The sequence below is a fragment of the Oreochromis aureus genome, linkage group 15, assembly GCF_013358895.1.
Source record: "Oreochromis aureus strain Israel breed Guangdong linkage group 15, ZZ_aureus, whole genome shotgun sequence".
NCBI lineage: Eukaryota > Metazoa > Chordata > Actinopteri > Cichliformes > Cichlidae > Oreochromis > Oreochromis aureus.
In genome coordinates this window covers 8,880,192-8,904,905 of record NC_052956.1, presented here as the reverse complement: position 1 = coordinate 8,904,905, position 24,714 = coordinate 8,880,192, and the positions used below count along the sequence as shown (strand labels likewise).

At 40.7% G+C, this 24,714-nt stretch overlaps 2 protein-coding genes across 2 annotated transcripts in view; one reads left to right on the top strand and one right to left on the bottom strand.

Annotated features, from left to right (window-relative positions):
• Positions 1-806: 806 nt before the first annotated feature.
• Positions 807-13,508, bottom strand: mtmr9 (myotubularin related protein 9). Its single transcript, XM_031731955.2, has 11 exons — positions 13,341-13,508; positions 12,776-12,960; positions 10,987-11,095; positions 10,708-10,833; positions 10,444-10,617; positions 8,972-9,189; positions 8,082-8,243; positions 7,845-7,986; positions 7,509-7,729; positions 6,984-7,135; positions 807-2,784 (listed from the first exon to the last, which is right to left on the bottom strand). The coding sequence occupies exons 2-11, from the start codon at positions 12,955-12,957 to the stop codon at positions 2,621-2,623; spliced, it is 1,650 nt and encodes a 549-aa protein (XP_031587815.1). The 5' UTR covers positions 12,958-12,960; positions 13,341-13,508; the 3' UTR covers positions 807-2,620.
• Positions 13,509-19,681: 6,173 nt separating this feature from the next.
• Positions 19,682-24,714, top strand: part of xkr6b (XK, Kell blood group complex subunit-related family, member 6b) — a 61,734-nt gene continuing 56,701 nt past the window's right edge. Inside the window, exon 1 of the mRNA XM_031731949.2 lies at positions 19,682-20,259. Within this exon, the coding sequence (XP_031587809.1) occupies positions 19,691-20,259 (569 nt within the window). The 5' untranslated portion in view covers positions 19,682-19,690. The remainder of the gene's footprint in view (positions 20,260-24,714) is intronic.

Below are 24,714 nucleotides of genomic sequence, written 5' to 3'. Positions count from 1 at the left end.
GTACTCCTTACCTGGTTGTGATTGGTTACTGAAGGTTACTGGCAGTTGCTGTGAAATTGCTGACGTTGCACTCACGCAGGCCTACAGACCGACCAGCCTGGAAACCACTGTTCACTGTGGAAAAACGTGTATTCTGCATGTGGTAGCTGGTAGTCAGTAGCGTGAAATTGTTCTTAAATGGGTATAAGGCCCTGCACTGGGATTGTTTTGGTTGTTTCAGCTTGCTGCAGTCAGTAGGAATTTGCATGGAAGACGCTGATTTGTCTGCAAAAGCACGCTACTTGACAAGCGGAAAACGTGAGAAGTGCAACACAGACTGTAAACAGAGCACGTTCACCTTCAAAGTAAAAGTTGAGCCTTTTGATATGTGTCGGTTGCACAAGTAAGGTCCAACTTTTACTGTGAAGGTGAACGTTCTCAGTATACCATTTCACATTTTCTTTCAACCTCATCTCAGACAAGTCAGTGTCTTCCACCTTCCATGGTAGTGAGATCCACCACCAAGTAATCTCATATAGTTAAAAAAAAAAAACAGAGTTGGAGATGAAGCTGAGGCTTTGAAAAAGGTCTTCACATGCCAAGGGATAACATCAGGGTAGCCCTTGGTATGGGTAGGTATGGGTAGGGTAGGTATATTTTATTGCTCAATTTACAGACAACTAGGTAGCTTTCACTTTGTTTTCTTAAAAAACAAAACAAAAAAAAGTACTGTGATCAGAAACTAACTTAATAAGACTGGTGAGACTGAATCACGGAAAACTGAATGATGCACAGACTGTGTGGTGATTAAAGAACTGAAACGCTTCCTTTGTTGTGATACAGATTTTAATGGCGTGAAAACTTTAAAAAGAACAACAACAACAACAACAACAACTTTTAATCAATATTAGATTTTTCAAGCATTCTCTGATCAGCAGCAACAAAAATATGTACACATAATTTTGAATCTGGATTTTACAGTAAGGCATTGCACAAAGTACAACAGACAAGATTATTAATCTACTGTGTGACATTACATTTTTGAATTTTGTCAACTTTTTGACAAATCGACAATCCCTTAGGCATCACACAACTATAAGAAATGTTCTATCCATGCACACATGAAATATACACGTAAACTTTCTCTTTGTCAAAGCATTTCAAAGTAGTGGAAGTAAGTTAAGCTTAGTGTGATTATTAGTATTAGTTTTGAGCAGACATTGAGATAAATCATAGATCATTCACTTTGTTACAGGCAATCAAACAAAACTGGCCAAAGATGGCTGCCGTGCATTTAATTTTTAATCCCAGGCCACCATAACAAAAAAAATATTTATATTTACAACTCTAGGTGATGCTTTTCTAACGAGACTACCAAAGAGTGCACTGAAAGATGAAAGAACTAATGTCAATAAGCAAAGAGCGCTGCGAGTTTCAGCCTGCCATAATGACACAGACGATGTTTTTATGCAGCTTTACTGACCGCTGAAGTTTAGGATAATTCCTATGTTTGTGAGATAAGTATGAGCTTGGATGTGAGAAGCTGACAATTAAGTACATTTTCCAGAAGAGACACGAGATTTGGAGTGTAACGTGTGTAGGTTAGTTGGAAACATTGGCATTTTGTCTTGTTTGATATTTGGACATTTGTCATCTATTATGGCAACAACTAATGAGTTTTCAAAGTGGGAGTAAAACTGATTTGCATATACGTGCATACAGATAAAGAAATGCTATTGACACAAAGTGCATCAGTTCTGAATGTTTAACTCAAGAAGTCAGAGATGCTCAGCAACCTAACCTATTGTTAGATGTGGTTACATCAAATCATTTGTGTAAATTCTGGCTGTGATACTCACTGGAATGTCAAGCACTGATCTGATATTTTACATATTATACAAACCTCCCTCCTCACTGGCCCGACCCTACCTACGCTTAGTATGTCATCTCAATGTGCAGCAAAAGCACATGCTGAATTACAGCACCCTATATGTTGCCATAGTTACTCTGCAGCGGTCTAATGGTGTGCACATTCAGCACAACTTTTATGGAATATGTGAACCCTGTAGCAAATGAGACACTTTATTTTCCAGCTGTCCTTAAAATGCCCCTTTAATCCTCTACTACACAAGATCAGTGCTGAGAAGCACAGAAGGGTCCACAATGTCGTTTTTACACATCATGTGTGTAGAAATGGAAGCCGGCAAGTACGAGTGTGGGTGTTTGAAGAGGCTTGGCAACAGTGAAATCAGCCGCCCAGTCACAGCACAATCTATAGGAATGAGCAGTAGGCATGTGGAGGTCTGGCAGTACGCTGATATTACACCACAGTGAGATAAGGGAGGTTTAGCTTTTATCTGCATTCTGAGAAATGGCTAATGAGGATGGCGCTTTTGTTTCTAAATGTTTTCCTCTTGAGTGTAGTTTGCAATGAGTCACCATGATAGAAATGTTTTTCATTAAAGTGTCAAAATTGAAGTTCATTTAGTCGCGTTCATTCTCTAAAGAATAACTTGACAATGTTATTTTCTTACATTATGTTTTAAAAAGGGGAAGAAAAAAGTTTAAGGCTAAAGCTGGGATGTCTGTGATTGTTTGTATGTACCACCTCGTTTACTTTTAGAGCTCTCTCTCTCTCTCTCTATGGTGTATGCAGCAGAGGGTCTTCAGTTTCAAGCTGGGCCAGCTGCCTGCGCAGGCTGTTTACTTTGGTCTGAAGCTCCTTGTTGTACTCAATTATATGAACCATTTCCTCATAGGCCTCATCCAGACACTTGGAGGAGCGGTTCCAACGAAGGAACACTCCTGTCACAGAAGAGCAGGACCAATCAGAAAAGAACAATTCACAAACTGGTTTCTTCCAGTTCTGGTTTCTTCTAAACATTGCAGTCTCACAACATTGTTAAAGGTTATGTAAGCGTTGCATGTGCAGTCACTGTACACTAATGGGAAAACATGCACCAAACATGTACCACATACTGTTAATTTGGATAAATAAAACAAACAGCAAACAGATAATGTGTACTAATGTGGTTCTTTGTGGAGCTTTGAGTTGGAGTACAAATACAAGATTTTGACATGTCTAAAACTTAAAGCAATCTTGAAAAACAGCACAAATTGTGTGAACTGAGTGCAAAAAAAACAAAACCAGTGGACCTTAATGGTGGTTGGAGGGTGTTGGCAGAGAAACAGGTGTAAACACAGAGGAGCTGTATGACTGGAATGAACCATCACTTTACTTGTCAGTCATAAGAAAAGCCAGTGTGTCAACAAACTGAGCTTTCTGAACCCAGTAACACGTCTGTAGATAGCACTACTCAATAAGATCTCAGTTATTTTAGTTGTTTTAAAGTTCAGGTCATTGGTAACAAAATACTTGTGAAATGTATGGTGGCTGCGGAAGGATGTGCATTTGCATTCCTATGTTTACGCAATATTTGGAACAATAAATTAACTGCAGCCAAGTTTGCCCTTTGCTAAAACATGTGCTGTCTCTTGGGTCTGTACTCCAAACGCCTATCGATATATTTTATACTGATATTTAGACACACTTGCCTCTGAGCCCTCAGTGAATTTCTTATTGTTTAGCTGACATTAAAGCCTTGTTTTTACCCAATTTCCTCACCTTTAATGAAAAATAAAACTCTGTCTTTTGCCTGATCCCTTTAGGGGGTCACCACAGTGGATCCTCCTTCACTGCATCTATGAATCTTCTCTGTGGTCTTCCTCTTTTCTTCCTGCATGGCAACTTTATTATCAACATCCTTTGTCCAATATACCCACTATCCCTTCTCTGCACATGTCCAAACCCTCTCAGCCTTACTGCTAGTACTTTGTCTCCATATTGCTCACTGTGAGCAATATTTCCAGTATTTCTTTGCAACTTAGGTCCTTGGCATCATATTGTAAATCTCATGTTTAAAACAAACTGTCATTTTTGACTATTCTTTTAAATAAGCTTAAGCTTGTTTTAAGACACTTTTAGCTGTGTCATCAGTGACTGTCAGAAAAGAAGGATGGAAAAGCCCTTCGTTTTGTTTGTGCTGATAAATAAATCCTGCTACCTGCAAGTTGCAATCACCATTGAAAACCCTATGCACTATTTTTTTCCTCTATATTATCAGAAATATCATTATCCTAAATTTCCTTGAAATACCATTACATAATTTTGAGGCTATATCGCCCAACCAAGAACCAAGAACATGCAAACTCCACACAGAAAGGCCCAGGATGGATAAATGATATTTCACCTATCCTGGACTTCATTACACAGTTATACCCGTGCAGTTCAGAAATAATCTTGAAATCCTTTTGCTCATTAACTTTTTGGAATTATATTCAATTTATAACTTTTGTGTCTTTTGTGAATATTTTTGATTGCTTTCCATTTCTTTCCTGTGTATTTGTAAAGTCTTTTTCTCACCGGACTTTAAAATGTTTAAAAGTCATGTTTATCAGAGTTTTAACTCTTACATCTCTTTTAGCTATTTTTTAAACGGTTTAAATGGTGGTTTCACTTGTCTGTTGTGCAGCACTCTATTTAAAGTCTGCTGTTCTTAAATGTGCTACACAAATAAAATGACTAAAACCTCCACATTTTTGCTCAACACTTTTAAAGTGATCGAACTGCAGTCCAATTTTAAAAAACATTATTTTAGTGCATTTTTTGTTTTTTTAATTAAACCAATATTTTTCTTCAATATTATTTCGCTAAGAATTACACAGAACTTTCGGGATGTAAAGATTTTACACACGCCATCAGTTTCTTTTAGTGTCCACATCAGCAGCGAGAGTTCAGGACTTCCATTGGGTCTTTTAAGGTGGGCTGAGGAGTGTGCGTCACTTTCTATGAAAGAGCTGCATAAGCAGGATATCACGTGTTCCACTCAGTTTTTATGCATTCCACTTCATATAGCGTGAACGTGATTCTAAGGCTTTAGGCTGTAAGAGAGGCCCCATGCACAAAATGCATGAACCTAATGACCTCTAGTTGGTCTGGATTCCCCCTCCCCCAACTTTTCTTTATGAATGGTCTAACACAGATCTCCCCGGGGCTTTGCTGTACTTTACTATGCTGAACCCACTGACATTAAGACAACCATAGTTAAGAATATGAATAACCACCATTATTAAAGTTGTGGGGGAAAAAACCCCTCATCAATTAAGACTTTAGAAAATCAAAAAATGTTTTAAGTTTCACTGCAGTCACTCAACAGTGACAGTCTTAATTCGTTAAAATTCCAATTAGTACACTGTCAGTGTTTTAAAAAGTATGAAAAATGTGAAAAAAAGTGATAATATTAAACCGAAAACAATGATGATATAATGCTAACATTGGTAAAGCTGGTTTTATCTAGCATTTTAAATAAAAAAGATTATGTAAAATTATCAAATAACTTTGATTTAAACAGATTTAGGATCACATTTATATACACTGATATTCTGATATAACCTCCCACTGATACATGATGTTTGTGTTTAATGCCAAAAGGCACTTGTGAAAAAACAGCACTTTAAATTACCCACAACAGATTTTGTGGTTGTACGCCTGTATCAGTGCTTCTTTATTTATCACCATTTTGCTACTTATGTTTTACCATAATATCACCGCACTGCCTGTCAGTGAGGAAACCATTTGTAAAAAGACACACAGGCAGGCTGAGCATGTCACGGACATGCCTCAGGAGCATTTTGAACACTTGTGTGTTCTACCTCTTGTAAAATGATTCATAATGCTAGCTATACCTGAAACTCCAAGGAGGTCAAAAAACAAATTTGTTCACACAATATTTCTGATGATATTAAATATTATTAAGATCGTTATTTCATTTTAACTTTTATGCCCGTGTAGCACAACATTACTATTTAACCTACAATAGTACTCTGGGAGAACCATCCACAAAGGTCATTGAAGCCATTCATTTTGTAACATGCCGGTCTGAAATATACTAGGTTTTTCTTTTGAGAGTCAGCTGAGTCATCTTGCCGAGTTTCAGGTGGCAGGTCAGACAGCACTGATCACATACCTCACCTAGTAGCTGTACACGACATGACAAAGCTGCAACCAACAGTTAGTTCACTATTGGATAATCATGGGACTGAATGCTTATCTTTACTAAAGATGGTCTTTATTGTGCCTGAAGTGTCACACACTCGATCAAAGGTGACTGTAAAAGGACTAAATTGACGTGCAGCATTTTGTTTATTTATCTAAAATTATTTGCTGATGATATATATATATTTTTTTAAAAATCCTGTACAATGCATGTATACTTGTCTTCATGCTTGTAACCTTGGAAAGCACAAATAGCTGGTCCTTGGGTCCCAGTGGCTGTCAGGGTCATTCAGGGTTCAAATGCTCAAACCAATGGTGTCCCCTACTGGTGAGATTTCAGAATGTATGCGTGAGCAAATGTGTATTCGTAATTGTGAGTACGCCCAATTTCTAATCGTGTACCTGCGGCTACAACAGCAGTTTTATCACCTGATCCTCATGGTACGTTTTTAGATATTAAGCTACTCCATCTTCAGACTGAGAATAAACTTAAAGCATGAGTCAAAACTGCAAAATATGTACAGCATGTGGTCTCACTGGACTGCTTTCAATGAAGAATATTAAGGTGTGCCATTTAATTGCTCACTCAGTGTAACAGTGGGATTTAATATATGTATAAAAAATAAATAAATACAGCTTAAACTTAAATAAAGGTTAAATAAAAAAAACTCCCAGCTATAAATGTTCCCTTAAAACCTGCAAACAAAACTTTATGTGTTCTTTATTATTTTAAAACTTAAAATTATTTGGCACGTTTCCTTTTTTTCCACTTTAGGAAACTTTCTTTTATAAAAAGGAAGCAAGGTCTGAAAATTAAATTTGATGATTTTTCTATCTATCCATCTATTATGGATCACAGAGGCAGAAGTCTTTTGTACAGACACCCAGACCTCCCTCTACCTCCTCTCCCTCTTCTTAAGAGATACCTATGAATATATTTGTTTCTTACCTTCCCACAGCAGCAGACTCTGAGGGGCCACAGAGGGCCAGATCACAAGACTGTTGGGCTCGTAAAGTGGGTTGGTCAGACGCTCCAGCTCCTGGGGCCGATTCACCCATGACCAAAGGGACACAGTTTTTTCAGGCAAGCACAGTCTGGCTCTGGGAAAAAGAGAGAAATGTGTCAGACTGACCGATAAGAAGACTGGTTACCTAGAGTTTCTAAGAGTGAGCTGGTAACATCACATAAATGAATGAGCTGGAAATATTTATTTGCTTTTTTTTTTAATAAAAGCTTTAGAAGTGACTTGGAAAGTTGCCTAATCCACGGCTGTTTTATCAGAGGTGGTTCATAGCTGCAGGGAGAGCATTGTGATTTTTGTATGACCTAACTATCAGCAATACAACAAATAATAACAAATGATGTATTCTTAAACTACGTAGGGTGACACCCACATTGACACCCACATCACACAGCTGAAAGTGTAGCCCTGACATCAACTGAAAGTCTAACATCAGCTAACTCCTATCTTACCTCTCAGCTGCACTGTTGCCCAAGAACGTCCCAAACTGAGATGCGTAGGCGTGTTCGAAGAGCAGTACCAAGAAACTCTCGTTGAATTCAAAGGAGCAGGGAAACTGGCGAAGGATCTGCCACACACAGTCCAGGAAGAGAAGAAAGACAGGGGCCTCATAGCGAGGCTTGCTGTTGGAGAAGGCAGACTGGGCACAGCGCTGCTGGAAAGGGTGACCAGCCTGTGTAAGCAGTCAAAGAGGTGAGAGGGGGGCCATGAGTGGAAACACCCACACTGTGAAGGAGAACGTGGAAGAAAACACAACATTTGGCTCTAAACAGTGCATCGAAGCTCACCTGGAGCCACTCCCGCTCTACCAAGCTTTGAAAGCCTTTAATGGTCCTGCAGCCGGGATCCAGGATGATCTGAGCCAAGGAGGTGACCTGCAGGGTGGAGTCTGTCCCTTCTGTACCGTGAACAAGCACTGACGCTCCCTCCCTGAGGTAAACACATGAGCCCACAGTCTGTCACTGCTTGCTGCTTTTCGAGTTTATGTTTACTGGGACATGAGGACAACCAAATGAAAAACAGACCTGTCAATACACTGGGCAGCCAAGCAGGCAGTGGTGAGGATCTCTTTGACATTAGTTTGCCAGTTGGAAGCCTCCAACTTGCTTAACCAGCGGTCCATGCTGTGGGACTGGTCGTTACATGCCTCCACCAACTTAATCAGGCTCTCCTGAAGGACATTATACCTGCAAAAAGATTTATTTAGATCATTTAAATTAGCAGATACATTTTAATCAGTTTCCGCTTTATCTAGTCTTCTCGGTAATACTTCATAATACAGCCCACAACTAAGGGTGTAATTCCCTTTTTCATTAAATTAAAAGTTAATGTATTTTATTTGAAATTAAAATGTCATTATATTTACCTGCAAATAATTAAAAGTAGGTACACTAGAATGAGGGGGGCAACAAGTCAGCTTTTTTACAGGAAATTAAAACAAGTAAATTTAAGCTGTGCAATTTCTTGGTAATTTTGCAGAAAAACACAAGTTGCACTTTTCAGTGCCATATTATGGAGTGGATTAATCATGCCTTTTTGCATCTTTATTTTTTTAATATTTGTTATGTTGATGTGCATGATGGACGTTCTATTATTCAAATGTCCTTAAGGCTTGTTGTCCCTTATCAGCTTACAAGAAAAAACAAATACCTTCAAAAACAGCCAGAATTCAGGCACTACTTAAATGTACTTACAGTATAATTATTTCTTTGATTCCTGTATAAAGGCGACTTGCTACCCCAGTATTCTAGCGTACCCACCTTTAAGCATTTATAGGCAATTATAATGACATCGTAATTTCTAATAAAATAAATTGAAATTCCATTTATTCATAGGGGAATTGCAATGCAGCAGACTCTAAACAGGTCGTATTATAAAGTGTTACTGTCTTCTTAATATCTAAGTGTCCAATCACCTTTCAATGGCCTTGTGGATCCTCCTCCACTGTGGGTAGTTGGCCTCCAACTCAAACCCTCCACCTCGGGCTTTGGCCTGCTGAGCAACATTGATAGCGCGTGTATCAATGATGTAACCACGCTTTCCTGGCCGCAGAGTGGCGTTGATCAGCTTCTCGTCCTCCTTACACCGTCGCCCATTGGTGCCTGTCAGTGGCTGTCCTGCTCGCATCATCACCTGAAAGTGCAAGTGATTTGTCAGCCGCTATAATTAGAGATGGCACGATACCACTTTTTTATGTTCGATACGATATCATAAATTTGGATATCTGTCGATACCGATATAAATCCGATATAGTCTATTTTATAATCAATAAAACTGTTTTTTTTAATATCTTGCATATCTTGTATATGGTCATACTCAAATTTAAAAAGACAAAACACTAAAGCTATTCTATTACACTTGCAAAAAATACACTGCATCCAAAATATTTTGCAGTTCAGCAATACTGATCTTTTTATTTAAGCTTTTAGCAGAACTGTAAATTAAGTATTTAAAGTAATATTCAAAAAGTAATTTAAAATTCAATTTATACAGATTTCAAAAACTCTTTGGTTCTGAAAAAAAGAAGTGCCATATCAGCACAAAATAATGTTTATATTCAACAACTAAAAAATAAATGGGTTGTAGAATGGACCCTTTTATACTTAAAGCTTAACATAAATAGATATCCAGAGTGGAAAGCAGTGCAAATAAATGCAAACATGCCTTAATGACACTCATGTTTTATCAAGATGGATGTCAGTGTAAGAAGTTTCTATCACATTTAACCTTAGACTGAATTTTGTGTAATTTCTATACAAAACACAAGTATGAAAAAGTGTTTTCATAGTTTTTTGGGGGGGGAACCACAGAACTGTTTAACCTGCAACACAGTTGTTTTTTTTTCCCAAAGTAAAACTTGAGTCTATCCATTGTACGGTCAGACTTAGCAATGACAACGCACAGACGTCCGAGCTCCATATATCAGTTGTTAAGCTTAACGTAACAATGCTTGACAAACATTCAGAGATGAACTTACACACTTGCTTTACTTCTCTGGGATAGCTTACTCAGAGGTGAAATACCGGTTTGGCAGCACGTAGCGAGGCTCCAGATGCTTTCAGTGACAAGCAACTCCAGACCACCAACAGGTCTCGCACGCAACAGCCGCTCTATCACGTGACGCATACTTCTCTGACGTGCTAAGGTCACTACCTGGGTTAAGCCATGTTGCAAGTTTTGTAAGGTGCTTTTGTAATATTTAATGGATCGGGTTACATTTTTTATTTCTCCTCGATATCCAATCCAGTAATTTAGGTCAGGATCGGACCGATACCGATACTGTATATTGGATCAGTCCATCCCTAGCTATAATGTTCAAATACACAAACAATGAGAAGCAAAAGAGATGGTCAAAGGCAGAGAGTAATTATCTTTCCTTGCGCTTACCATGCCGTTCTTCTTGTGATAGTAGCTAAGTACTGGAAAACGGCCACCGTGACGGAAAGTAGCTACTTTCTTCAGTGTTTCATCATCAACATCTTTGGGTACTGCTACTAGTGGGGGGTATGACGGACACAAGCTGAAGTCTTTGTTGACCTCACTCAGCCTCCACTCATCTGTCTGCAAAGTGATGTAGAGGGGAAAAAAGGTCCAATAACCCTGATTCAAATTGAATTACTCTGTAATGTCACAGCAGAGACCTAAACGTACCATGGACTCCAAATCTTTAAAGGCATTCTGGGGAAGAAATGAATTCCATCCATCCTCTATGACTTCAAACATGGGCCGGTAGAAGAAAGGGTACATCAGGGAGACTGAATCAAGAGTGGACAGAGCCTTGAGAGGAATGAAAACATTTAGTTGTTATTCACAATTTTAATCACATGCAGAATTTAACTTGACATGACAAAAACAAAGAGAGCCTGAGAGAAAAATATAGCGTAGCTAAAAATAATCACTCTCTTTCCGGCGGGGAGCCTTTGTTCTTACCTCGATAGAGCTGGCAATGTTGAGACACTCCTCCATACCAGTGATTTCAAGCTGAATCATTCTCAAGTCTTTGCATTTGACAGTGATGTGCCCCAAAGACCCCACAAATCTAAAATTTAAAAGGTGAGCACAATAAAGAGGATGAATATCATGAACAAACACAGAGTATCAGTGAACTACTCTGAGCCCTACAGCTCGGCTTTCTGTGTGTAATTTGCATGTTATCCTCATGTTGGGTTTCTGGAAGAATCTTTGAAACAACTGTTAGTTTGACTGTAGATTCGGTGATTGTTATTAAAGGCAGTCTCAGTACTCAGTGCTCAGTACGTAAGCTCTAAGCAGCAATATGCCCCAGCTACAGATGAAAGAGTGGATTGGCCAGTATCCAAGTACAATGAGCTGCATAAATCCATTCTTAATGGATTAATGTGAAGGTATCTGCATGAAGTTCAGTCAGAAAGGCAGGATGATTTATGAGTCATTTGCTTTACAATGAAAGAGACAATACAGTGCTGTGAAACTGTATTTGCCTGCTTCGTTTTTTGTTTTGTTTTTCTGCATATTTGTCACACTTTAATGTTTCAGATCAAATATATTTTAATATTAGACAAAGATAACCTGAGTAAATGCAAAATGCCATTTTAAAATGATGTCATTTATTAAAGGAAATAGATATCCAAACCTACCTGGAACCATCTAAAAAAACCTAATAACTTGTGTTTTGCCACCCTTAACAGCAAGAACTGCAATCAAGTGTTTGTGATAACTGGCAATGAGTCTTTCAGAGGTAGACTTGTGTGTTTCAGACCAATGTCCTGGTGCATAACCAAAGTGTGCTTGAGTTTCAGGGCATGAACTGATGATTGAACATTTTCCTTCAGGATTTTTGGGTAGTGGAGAATTGATTAAATACAGCAAGCCACCCAGATTCCGAAGCAGCAATGCAGCTCAGACCATCACACTAATACCACCATGTTTGACTGGTGGTATGACTTTGTTTTTTTAAATAAAATGCCATGTTAGTTTCATACCAAAAGGTTCAACTTCTGTCTCGTTAGTCCACAGAGTATTTTTCCAAAAGTCTTGGGCATCATCAAGATATCTTTTGCAAATGTGAGACAAGCCCTTTGTGTTGTTTTTGGTCAGCAGTGATTTTTCACCTTGGAACTTTCCCATGGATGCCATTTTTGTGCAACATCTATCTTATTGTTAAATCATGAACACTGGCTTTAACTGACGTCTTCAGTTCTTTAAAGGTTGATCTGGTATCTATTCAGACCTCCTGGATGTGTCAGTGTTGGTCGGCTGGGCACACTTGGGAAGGTTTACCACTGTTCCAAGTTATTTTCCATTTAGAAAACCCATACCAAAACCTAAAATTAAACCTTAAGGTCATCTGCAGGTTCGGCCAATACTGGAGGAGAAACTGACAGTTAAGTACTAGGCAAACCTCCTGAAGCTTGTGTGTCCAACCTAAAATGTTTAAAAACGGTACAAATACCAGAAATAGCAGTGAAGAAAAACAAATTCTTTGCCACTACAAGCCCCATGTCTTTAACCAGTTGATGTTAGTTTCTCTAACCAGTTTAACTATAAGCAAGTTAAGCATATGGACACTATTAATAAATAATCAGATCTGCAGCATGCACTAAAAAACAGGCGTAACTCAAACTGATTTTAACAAATGCATGCTCTACTGACCTGCATCTATTTAAGGTAGGTGATGTACCATTTTCATAAAGAGATTACATAACAGTCATTTAGAAAAACAACAACACAACGCTGTCACCTCTTCTCTATCGAGTCAATGTTTGAATGAAGCAGCCACAGCTCCTCCGTGTTGTCCTGTCTGGAGGAGAGAATCAGGTGATGACCAGTCAAACACAGAGTCCCCTCCACAGTAGGCATGAAAGGCCTGTGTAGGACAACCCCGTCCACCCTGGGTGTCTTTATCAGCTCTGCAAACTCCATAATCTGACCAGACAGAAAGAAAAAAGACGCGGTGATTTTAAAGCATAAAGACAACGCTATTGGTTAGGTCAAGCTACTATTATTGTAAGGACAGGCCAGCGCAACCTCTGTCGACATATATCGTGTGTGTCCATGTCGGTTAACAGTAAAGATGAAAAAGTACTACAAAAATAGGTCATCTTGATAAAGTTATTCTATTCCGGAAATTAAACCGCTAACGTCAGCTAGCAGGCTAATCGTGACAGAAAGGAGGATAATTTACCATAAAAAACGGCCGACATTTCAAAATTCAAGCCAAAGCACAAACATCACGTATAATATAAATATTAAAAACAACAAGGACCATTTTTTACCAACACTAAAAATATTTATCGTACAACTACCTGACAATGTTTTCTTTTATTTGGTCGCAGGGCGATACTGGTACGTTAAGAAAAACACGCCGACTGGAAACAACCGGCTTTTCTCGGCTCAGTTCTGCATCCCAAATTCCGCAATTCTCGTCTAAAACGGGAAGTGACTCTGTGCTCTCCAGTGTTCTTTAACATTAGCGTTATACTTTAAATCTGTACAGCCGCCGAAGAACTTATAATGTCCACATATTAGATATAAGTATGTTTAAACATCCATACGGCAACACAGTGAATGAGTTAGAGTTTAGTGGTTTGGAGGCAGCGTCAGATCTGTGCTTCATCTACAAGGCTTCTGAAAATCCGTGAAAGGCTGTTTCATTTTAGTCTGTGTGTTTGGGGTCTACCGACCAATATCAAAAAAGGTCACTAGGTGGTGACATTGGAGTACTTTTGAGAGATTTCTGGCTTTCAGAAGTCTAAACAGTTTTGCCCTGATTTCACCGGGTAGATAATGTAAGATGATAGATGTGCTGTGAGTCATGTTATACATTTAGACATGTTATTTAACATTAAGCTTAAAACGTTCCTTTTCGATAAAACTTAGAGTTAGTGCTGGATCAGGTGACCCCGAGCCATCTCTTTGTAATACTGTAATAGGCTTAGACTGCTGGGGGTGGGGAGCTTCCCATGATGCACTGAATCACGTACCTCTTGTCACTTCCTGCGGGTTTACACGCCACTACTCAATTTAATAATTGGCAATTATTAAACTCCGGCTCTCTCTCTCCTGTCTAATTGTCTGTTTCCATTGGAGATTTTTTCCTATTAACAGAGAGATTGTCATTCCCACAGTTGCCAAGTGCTTCCTTATAGGAGCTCATCTGGTAATTAAAGTTTCTTTCTAATATTGTAGGGTATTTACCTTACAAAATAAAGCAACTTGGTGTGACTGTTGTTGACAATTGTTGCTATAGACTGTAAAAAAAAAAATGGAATTACACTAAACTATTGATCCAGCCTGGTGGTGGAGGCCTGATAATACCACTGATCACAGATAGGTATGCAAGGTAAGACTGCAGTAAGTCAGGTAAATGCACAAGCTGTAAACTAAAATGTAAGGGTATCAAGAAAACTTAGACAACAACAAAAAGAAAAAATAAGTGGACAACAATGACCTGCAGAGTCCCATCTCGAATTGAAAAAATGGGAGTTAAAGTGAACTGAAGACAGAGTTTTAACAGTTAATATTAAGTCCAGTGATTCGAGGCCCCAAAGGAAAAAAAGTCTAGTGTGGGGTCTTTGTGTAGTTCCAAGTACAGTTTGACAGGCTGGTGTAGCAAAGTTTAACAAGGAGAGCAGAGAGAAGTCATATCTGGCCTGAGGAGGAGGAGGAAGAAGAGGAGGAGGAGGGGGGGTAGAGGAAGGAGGAGCCAGTAGGCAGCTGGCAGGGGCAGAACAGACACAGGAGACTTCAGTACCCTTAAACACAAATAACAGAGGAGGAGGGGACCTACTGACAAGGCTAAGCATGAGCTCAAACTAAACTGCACTTTTCTGCTTTATGGATGCTGATTAAATAATCAGGAGATTAAAAAGCTGCACACACTCATACTCATTAGAGATAATGACATTTTGACTCGGGCTTTAAAGATCATGTGTGCGCTGCATTAGCTGAAGGCGGCTGGGGAGTTTATTCTAAAGAAAGGGCGTGCAGCAGGGGGAAAAAAAAGAAGAAACGTTGCCTGAGGTTTTTGTCTTAGCTCTCTGAATAGCGAGGACAACTGCCCGCTGAGATCTTAAAGCATATGAAGGAACACACAAGGAGCCTGAACGGCAGACTCCCTAAAGAGGTGAACGCTTTTGGAGGGAGAAGAAGAATAGCAGATAGCTTGGCAGAGGCTACTGTGGACCATTTTGTTTTAGACATTCTGAGCATTGTGTGGGTGTGTGTGTGTGTCTGTGATGTATTGCAAATCAGCACGGTATTTGCTTCACTTGCAGCCTGTCTAAGCTTCACAATAGATGGTTTGCTCTGGGCCTTCCCAGCCCACATCATAGGGAGCGCTGTACAGACACCAGGGCTAAATTGAATGTGAAACCCAGCGTTGCTTTACAAACCAAATAACTGCTCTTCTTCTGGGGAGAAGATGCTTTGCTGTCAAGAGATGAACTGATAAAAAATAACTTTCAAAGCAAACATGCACTTCACAGAATACAACAGAGAAGCCTAACCTCTATCTTTTATTTAAGAGGATGCTCTGACAAATGTGAAGATGATTTAGTTTAGCATCTGTTATAAAAGATCCACAACCTACAAAAAAGAAGAATAAGTTATAAATATAAAAGTGGGTGAAGCATAATGACTGTAACTCCATGGAACGTGGGAAATCACTGCATGTAACTATTGCCAAAGACATACTCACATTTCCCATTAAAGGTGCTCTCACAGGCTCCCAGTTAACGTCAAACTGCGATCTGTTAAGTGTCCAAATTTGTCGCGAGGGAACTGAATGCTCACTCCCACACTTCCCACAGAGCAATTTTTTGACATTTATTGAAGAGTTCCAAACATGCTGGAACATCGTCTGGCAAATTTTAGGGGCTGGATAATTAGTACCCACACCAACACCAATTACTCACCCAGGCTCTTCATTCATCTTCTGATGAAGACAATCTCATCCATGATTCACTCCTTCACTTTAACCTTCTGTTCTGAATGGTTCTTGTTTGTGTGGTGTTATTTTGGGCATGTCCAGTGAATCAGAGCTGTCTGTCAAGGCAGATAATGACTTTGATGTAGGTGCGGAGTCTAACACCAGAATCTGTTGTGATTTTTCACTGTGACAAATGTCTGGATTTGCACTTCTGTGCTCCATCAGTAGGCTTATTGCCTCTGATCGAGTTGATTAAGCTCCTTCAATGAATAGTGATAGAGCTCAGTGTTTCTTTGTAATTTTTCTTTGTAATTGATTAGAACTTCTTTTTCTCTCATTCTTTGTCTTCTATTCCTGGTTTATATAAATTTACATACATAAGAAGACACACACAAACAAAAACAAAGCATGATCTGCCTTCTTAGATTTATACATTGATATTTTGGGGATAATCATTCACATCAGTAGAAGTGACCCATGGTAAAATTTAACATAAGCCAGATGGATGTTATTTACAGCATCACTAGTATTCATACAAAGTAGAGGAGAATCCCACAGTCTTGTTATTAGCTTCTCATTGCCACTTGTATTGATTTAACCTCTGAAATCACAACACAGCCTTGCCTACAGTGCATCATTGATTTGTTCAACCTGAACATATTATTCACAGGATGCCACATTTACATTTGAAGTAAAGCCACACTGCTTCGCGGATTCCTTGTACTTGGGTGGGAATCACACACATACTGCCTGAATAATTTTGCGTATGCCACCCTTAGAAAACCATCACCCCAGACCTACTCCTCAAAAAAGCCTTATTGTTCCTGTCTTGTATTCTTTCAGCCTTCTGAGTCCATCTGATCCCATGCTATCCGAATGTGTCGATTTTTGTATGTTTAATATGTTCTCCCACCAATTAAAAGAAAATGTTCTTGGAAATTAGTAATAAAAATATTTGAATTGATGCGCGTAACAGCTATTTACATTGCTTTTTCTAACAAATAAGTATTTGTTTGTTTATCTCTCAAAATGTTGGGATTTAGGACCATGTTTGGGGTCATCACTGACCTCACAGGGTTAAAGTTAACTCATCTCTGAGTCTCACACACTTACTACTGTAGGTTTGTGTTTTGCTTTTTTGTGTGTAAAATTATTGTTATTACAAGAAAACAGTTGTTGCTGTATAATTTTGTTTTTTAATTATTATTGCTCTGAGGCCTTTTTTTCACTGCCTACCCCAGGCCATTAAACCTGAGTGTGCATTCAGAGTGCTGCTCACAAGGCACTGTTTAGAGACCTGAGGTAGTAATGAAGTTATACCTGCTACTCTGAGCCAAATAACTGGTGCTGGAAACACTCCTCAGAGATTTTGTTCGACATGAGGATCACAAAGTTGCTGCAGTTGGCTGCATATCCATGATGTAAATCCCAAAGATGCACTATTGGATTGAGCTCTGGTTCCTGAGCTTACTGAAGTAGTGGCACTTGGTGTGGTCTTCTGCTGCTGTAGCCCAGCTGCTTCAAGATTTGATGTGCTGTGCATTCAGAGATGCTCTTGTGAATTCCTTGGTTGTAACAAGTGCTTATTTGAGTTGCTGTTGCCTGTTGCTGAAGCAGTCTGGCCTTCTCCTCTGACCCCTGCTTCAGCAAAGTATTTTCACCCAGAGAATAGCTGCTCACTTCATATTTTCTCTTTTTCTCTGTAAACCCTAGAGATGGTTGTGTGGGAAAATCCCAGCAGATCATCAGTTTCTGAAATACTCAGACCAGCTCGTCTGGCACCAACAACCATCCCACGTTCAAAATCACTTAAACCGCCATTCTTTCACATTCTGATGCTCAGCTTGAACATCAACTAGTTAGGCCTGACCCCTAAATGCAAATGAAATGTAATCGGCTGATTCAATGCCTGCATTAATAAGAAGATGACTGGATGTACCTAATGAAGTGGCCAGTGAGTGTAGATTGTAGGGATGCTTTTGTCAGTTGACTACCGGACATGTTATAGTTTTGTTTCCTCCAATTAGTTTTCATTTTAATTTCATTTTGACTGTTTGTTTTTAAGTCAGTTTTATTTAGTTAGTTTTTTTTTGCATTTTTTTGTCTTTTCAGTTTAGTTTTTCATTAGTTTTAGTGTTTTTATTTGATATTGTATGAAGGAACATGCCAGAGGCAAGATATAGGAAAATCAGCATATGTAGCACAATAGAAAACAGAGCTTTTTGAAAGCAGTTGACTCACAGTTTTGTAGAAATGCTAAGTCTCAGTAAAAACTAAAGCCTCATCAGGCAAGGTGGGATAATACATTTTGCCAGACTGACAAGGAGTAAACTTAAGGGTGTTTTCTTTATAGTTTTAGTTTATTTTAGTCAGTTGTTCACAAAATCATTTCAGTTCATTTTGATTTTCTTTCCCTAAAAAAAAAAAAAAAAAAAAAATTTAGCAAACAAACTAAAATGTATATTTCACGTTAATTTTCAGTTTCAGTTTAGTTACAGTAACCTTGTTAGATAGATAACTAGTTCAGACGACGCGTTCTCAATTAGGGCCTTCGGGAATAAAGACAGAGCTGTCGAGGATTCAGCACTAGACAGCTCCCATCAAGTCCGCACAGGCAGAGCTGAGCAGACAGCGGGGGTGAAGCGGACATGATCCAATCAATCTCACATTGGATATGACCCTGCGTGGCAGCTCAGTGGGCACATTCTAATCAGAGTTGTTGAGCCTGCAGCGGACTCACCAGCTCTTTGTTCCCACATGTAACCCGAGGGTGGGGTGGGGGTGCTTTTCAGTATACGCTTAACCCCTCCGATTCCCACTGAAACAAACCCCATCCTATATTTTGTATAGAAGTTACCCATCTCTCTTTTTTGTATTAATAGTCTAAACATTTACGACTGAAAATAACCTCATATGCGCTCACACGCACGGCGAAAACCACAGCAGGTCACGTAAACTTTCGGGAGCATATGTTTTTTTTGTGTGTTTTTTTTGTGTGTGTGTGTGTGTGTGTGTGTTTTTTTTTTTTTTTTTTTTTTACGTAAACGGAGGAGCTTCTGTTTTCATCCCACAAACAGTGACTCCAAACTGTGTCAGTATGATTGATTCAAACACTCAAGTCATCACCAAATCATCATCTACATTATGCAGTCAGCCCACTCCTACATATTTTGGGGCTTCAAATGAGACACTAGATGGCAACCACGTTGGCAGTGAGTCTGTGTGTGTGTGTGTGTGTGTGTGTGTGTGTGTGTGTGTGTGTGTGTGTGTGTGTGTGTGTGAGAGAGAGAGAGAGAGAGAGGGAGAGAGGGGGGTGAATTACGTCGGCGTGGGACAGTGGAGGGACCGTCTGCTCATGGCACTCCGCTTGCAGCTGGAGGCGAGCTGCAGAGATGGGAAACAACTGAACAGCAGGAAATGAGATTAATGCGCAGGTAAAAATTGTTGGATCGCAGTCGGACGCATGAGTTGCCAATTAAATTGTTTGAACTCGCAGATTAGATTGTTGTTACCAGGTGGGAGTAGATCTGCAGTGGAGGGAAAGCAGGGGAAAATGTGCCGCGTCTGTTGCGCCACCGGTGCGCTTTCTGGGGACGGAGCGAGCGACGGCGACGCGCTGACACCCCGCTTTTAGATGGCTCCAACATTTGGGGTGCAAAACAGGTGTCAGGGAAGTGTCGTCACGAACCCCGGAAGCCGGAGGAGGTGGGAACATCAGAGGGAAAGATGGCAGCGAAATCCGATGGTCGCGGGGTCGTCACCGGTTTCGCCCAGCTGCACAATCTGGACGAGGTGGTGGGGACGGGAGAGGACGACACTCGGGACGGCAGCTCATTCCACATCTGTCACTGCTGCAACACCTCGTCGTGCTACTGGGGCTGCCGGAGCGCCTGCCTGCATTACCTCCGGGGGAAGGGGAAGGGGAAGGGGAGAGATGCAGCGCGACCACCGCAGGAGGAACGCCTCTGGCTGGACTGCCTGTGGATCATCCTGGCACTGCTGGTGTTCTTCTGGGACGTGGGGACCGATTTGTGGCTGGCCGTCGACTATTATCACAAACAGGACTTCCTGTGGTCAGGCCTGACCCTGTTCTTCGTGTTGGTGCCCTCGGTTCTGGTTCAGATCCTGAGCTTCAGGTGGTTTGTCCAGGATTACACGGGGGGAGGACTGGGCTCCGTGGAGGGGCTGAGTAGTCGCAGAGCTACAGCCAGTTTGCAAAGAGACAGGTGCTGCCGCCTCTCCGTCTGGGTCTGGCAGACCCTCATACACATCTTTCAGATGGGACAAGTGTGGAGGTAAGACAAACTTTTAAGTTTGGGCCTCAAAAGAATCGGTTAAGCTCCTCAAAGCGCAGTGTTTCCAGCTCCTCTCACTCTATCCACTCAGCCAGCCTTCTAACCTCTTCTTGACTGTCACCTGGTATAACCCGATCTTGTGTACATGACTGGGGTAAAAAAATCAGCACCACGGTGATGCCGTTACGCTCGGCTCTCAGCCTCCTTGTGGCTCACATGTATGCATTTACATTTTAGCTTATTTCGACATTCAGTCACACCACGCGCGTTTATGTTGCGCAAATGTGTCCACATCTGCACAGAAATCGCACCGCTGTGCGTGCACCACAGTGCGCCATTGCGCTTTTGTGGGGAGGGAAGAGAACTATTTGCTCAGACGGAGCAGGTAGTAACCTAAAGCTCGTTTGTGTGTGTGTGTGTGTGTGTGTGTGTGTGTGTGTGGGGCTCACATCACAGTGCACAGTCGCCTCAATTCACCCGCTTTCCCCTCCCCGCATCAGATACTCCAACCAGAGGCCAGACGAGCATCTGTTTTCACGGCTCGCAAAAACTACATCTTCCCCCCACAGACATGATGTCATCGATTCCTCTGCGACGCTCGGCAGATTTTGGTCCCCAAAATCCGCTTTTTTTGGCCATGCAAATTGATGAGCCGGAGGGACTACGAAGATGCTTAAAGGTGTAGATCTCAGCGCGCAATCTGTGACATCTAGAGTCTATAGTAGTAAATCTGACACCGGTGCGCATAGCTCTCCTACTATATGTGGGCTGTTTAGTCGGAGCTTCTGGCCGACGAGTTGTTTTTTTTTTTTTTTTTTTGGTGCAGACAGACGCAGTGGCTGGCATTTAATGGGGGGGAAAAGTAACGCATGACGGCTGCCCAGAGAGAAGTGGGGAAAAATGTAAAGCAGTACACCGTGGGAACCGGCGAAAGGGTCCACCTCATTCTTTTACGGTGTTTGTGTTTGACAGCAGCCTTTTTGCTCCTCATCGGACAAATGGATTTTTTTTTCCTAAGCCCTGACTGGTTTTAGTGTGATGCACAATAACATCTGTGCTACGGGCTAAATTACTCACACGCCGAGGCTGGGAGTAAAATGTGAACTAAAACTCACTGACCTTTATGGGAAAAATGCCACGGGCAATTAAATTAGATATCTTCTCGTGCCATTCCTCCAATTTTGAGCCTTGCAGTTTAGTGTAAAGGAAAAAAGCCCAATGTCCTTTTTATGTTCTTGAAAAACAAACAAACAAAAAACCCCCAAATCAAAACAACCTCACTACTGCACTAAAGTTAAATTTAGTGCTTGCTGGTGGGTCTCCAGTAGCTTTCCCCCATCCAACCCGTTTTGAGGTACACCTATAGGCTGTTAGACTGATTAGCTGCAGTTGCACTGGCTCATGTTTATTTACTCCAGTGTGGTTCGATTGATTATTTTTGCTCATGTCTGTAGTGGGTTGAGGGCATGGAGATTGCTGTTAGCAGCCACCCAGTCAAAGACACTGCTTGTGTTGATGGTAAAAGTGATTGGTCATATGCATCCTACGTAAAAATGTACAAATATGAAGAGAACCCCAATTTGCCTAACCTCATTGTTGGACACTCTGTTTTAGAGACATACCACTGAGCATTTGCTGAAACGCATTAGATATTTGCTTCTCTGCAGATATTCAGCATGTAAGGAAAAACATTGATGTAAACAATATAATTGATTATGGCTGTATTAATTACACCAGGGTCCTGGTAGACATGCTGGCTCAGTGGCTTGGCTTACAGGGATTTGTAAATGGAAGTGAGCCATCAGTAGTGTTATTAGTCTGATATGACTGTCTGCATCTTTGTTTAGGCGCCTACGAACTCCAGTAAACCCATGATACAATAGCAGCTGGAAAATAGGTATTTTTCCTGTTCTATTGCCATATTTAAATGAGCTCAGTGCCACACTTGAACTATTTAAAAAATCTTTTTAAATATATAAACTTCCACATGCAGCTGGCTTGCTTAGCTAAGCTCAAAGATGGAAATGGGGGACCCCAGCCTGGCTCTTCCTGTATAATCTCCTCTGGTTGCCTGGTAACTGTTCCCCTGACCCTAGCTGCATAACCGTAAAATAGCAAAGTTAAGTTTATACCAAACAACTTCAACTTTGCATGAACATGAGAAGTAAGAATTTGCACAAGAGAAATCCAAGATGGTTAAAGTACAACAACAGACCCGAGTGATTAAACGTTGCTTATGAGGAACTCAAGGAAACATAATGTGTTGGTGTGTATGTTGTGACAGCACAAAGCCTGGGGGCAGGGGATCATTGTCAGCCCACTTTCTCCCTTTGGACATGATCCGCCTGGCTGCTGGTTTGGAGTGGAGGGTCAAAAGCTGCTCTTGTCAGCTTAGTGAGAGTTCATAACCTGAGCCCCACAGGGCTAACAGTTGATATGGAGATTATTAGATGCTGCAAGATGCCACCCTGCCAATAAGCAGCATATGTTGTCATACTGCGCTGCATCATGTGGCGTGCATATATATTAAACTGTTCTCTACCTAGTTCACTTTGTTGCATTTTATCAGCTGTGTCTGAACTTTGAGAAGCATGTGTTTTGTTTCTTTTATGGGTGATGTTGTTGTTTTTTCATGACTGGATTTCAAATGACCAATAATGGCCATTCTCAGGCGAGCTGCTGCAGTATCAGTTTGTGAAATTTTTTGCCATCATTAATACGAGGAAACAGCCTGAAGTGCTGACAGGAGTCAAAAACGCAGCCTCATCATGTCTCATTACTGAGTTCTACTTTCAATTCTACATTCAATTAGCTCCTTTCTTTCCCCCCTCTCCTTCTCTGTGCACCTGAGGACCGAGCCGATGACAGAATCGCCGAGCTTGTTTTGCAGTTATCTGCTTGTTAATTGTTGACAGAGTGGGGAGGATTCTTCTCCCATCTGTAATCCCACTATGACACCGGCTGTCCGTAGCTCTTTCATGTCCTCTCTCCCCGTGAGTCGCCAGCACTGCTGATGGTGTCTCCTTGAGCTTTAGAGATTCTGCTCACATACGCTTAGCGGATCGCACATACACAGTGGTCTACTGGCAGCACGATGGACAGCTTAATCAGTGTAAGCCCAAATTAGCGCCTGGCTGAAAGAGAACTGCATCCATCCGCACCTCATTGCAGGAATCCATACAGAAATTTCAGGAGGTCTCAGGAGGTTGGGAATTCCCTGCAGAACCGGGGCGGGGCATAGTCTACCCCTTCTCTTTTTTAATTCTAATAGCTTTGTGAAAGTGGTAAGCTCCTGTGCTGTTCCTCCAAAGTGAGCAACATTTGTGCAGCAGCTATTGCTAACCACTAAAAAGTGAATGCATAAACATCACATCGCTTTTTCAGCCACAGATACCGGTATTTGGCAAAACATTTTTAAAGATTGTTTTAACACGACTGAAGTGTTTATTGGTTTAAATGAGCAATCCAGATGTTAGGCAAGACATTCGGTTTACATGCCCCTACACATCTGTCTTTTGTCTTGTGTGGTTGTTGGCTGAAGGTGAAAGTGTGCATCACAGGTTAAAGAAGCGGAAGAGTTGGGCATATTTAAGAGGTTGGAACCATCCAGTATTGTTGTTTTTTTAACCAGCCTTAACGATTAAGGTCAGAATATTTCACATTCTTCGGCTTTAACTTTGTCAATCCTTGTTTTTTTTTTAAGCTGTTTCTCGTGAGCCCCCCGACTAAGGGCACATTAAGAAAATATGCATCAGAGCAACAAGTGGCTAGTCTGAGACAGCCATTCCCATTCAACATTTTAAACATTGTCTCGTTCAGCCCTGGATAAAAGACTGTACATGCTATATTATGAAAGACTATTAAAAGTTTCATGTTGGTGCTTTTACAAGTCCAGTAGGTAGCGATGAGGATTGTTTGAAAAAACAAAATCCTTCTGAAGAGGTTGTTTTTCTTTTAACGGTTTTGGTGATCACAACTGGCATTTGAGAAGTGATCTGAAAGATGGTGGTAATTTGTCAGAATATAAGAAAAAGGCTGGGGAGCTGTGCCTCTGTGAAACGACTGCTCTGCTGGTGTCAGTGCTGAAATTCTACCTCGAGCACCAAGAAAGTTTCAGCGCCTCATCTTGGTATTTTTAACCTTATGAGGTCCTGGTTTCAGACTACACTCAGTGAATATTAAAGGGTGCCTGTATACAGGGGTTTTTGTATTGATTTTTTTCTGTCTCCCAGGCATATGCAGCTCTGTTTTTTCACAGTGTTGTAACCACAGTGATGAAGGGGTCATCTGGGAACTGTGTACCGTGTTTGGATATGATCAAATTTGCTAGTCTTAGTTTGTATTTGGTGCACATTTTGAGTCCTTTCTCTCACACACTTTAAACCTTCACTCGGTTCTTGACAGTTTGTCAGCGCACAAGGGAAAACTTTGAAAGTATTATGAGTTTATGAATAT

What these genes read in the sequence shown, in the direction of transcription:
- mtmr9 (XM_031731955.2), bottom strand. Translation starts at nt 12,957, where the DNA reads ATGGAGTTTGCAGAGCTGATAAAGACACCCAGGGTGGACGGGGTTGTC. An exon ending in TTAAAGATTTGGAGTCCATG is followed by an intron (nt 10,618 to 10,707) that starts GTACGTTTAGGT and finishes ATCACTTTGCAG; the next exon opens with ACAGATGAGTGGAGGCTGAG. An exon ending in ATCACAAGAAGAACGGCATG is followed by an intron (nt 9,190 to 10,443) that starts GTAAGCGCAAGG and finishes TTGCACTTTCAG; the next exon opens with GTGATGATGCGAGCAGGACA.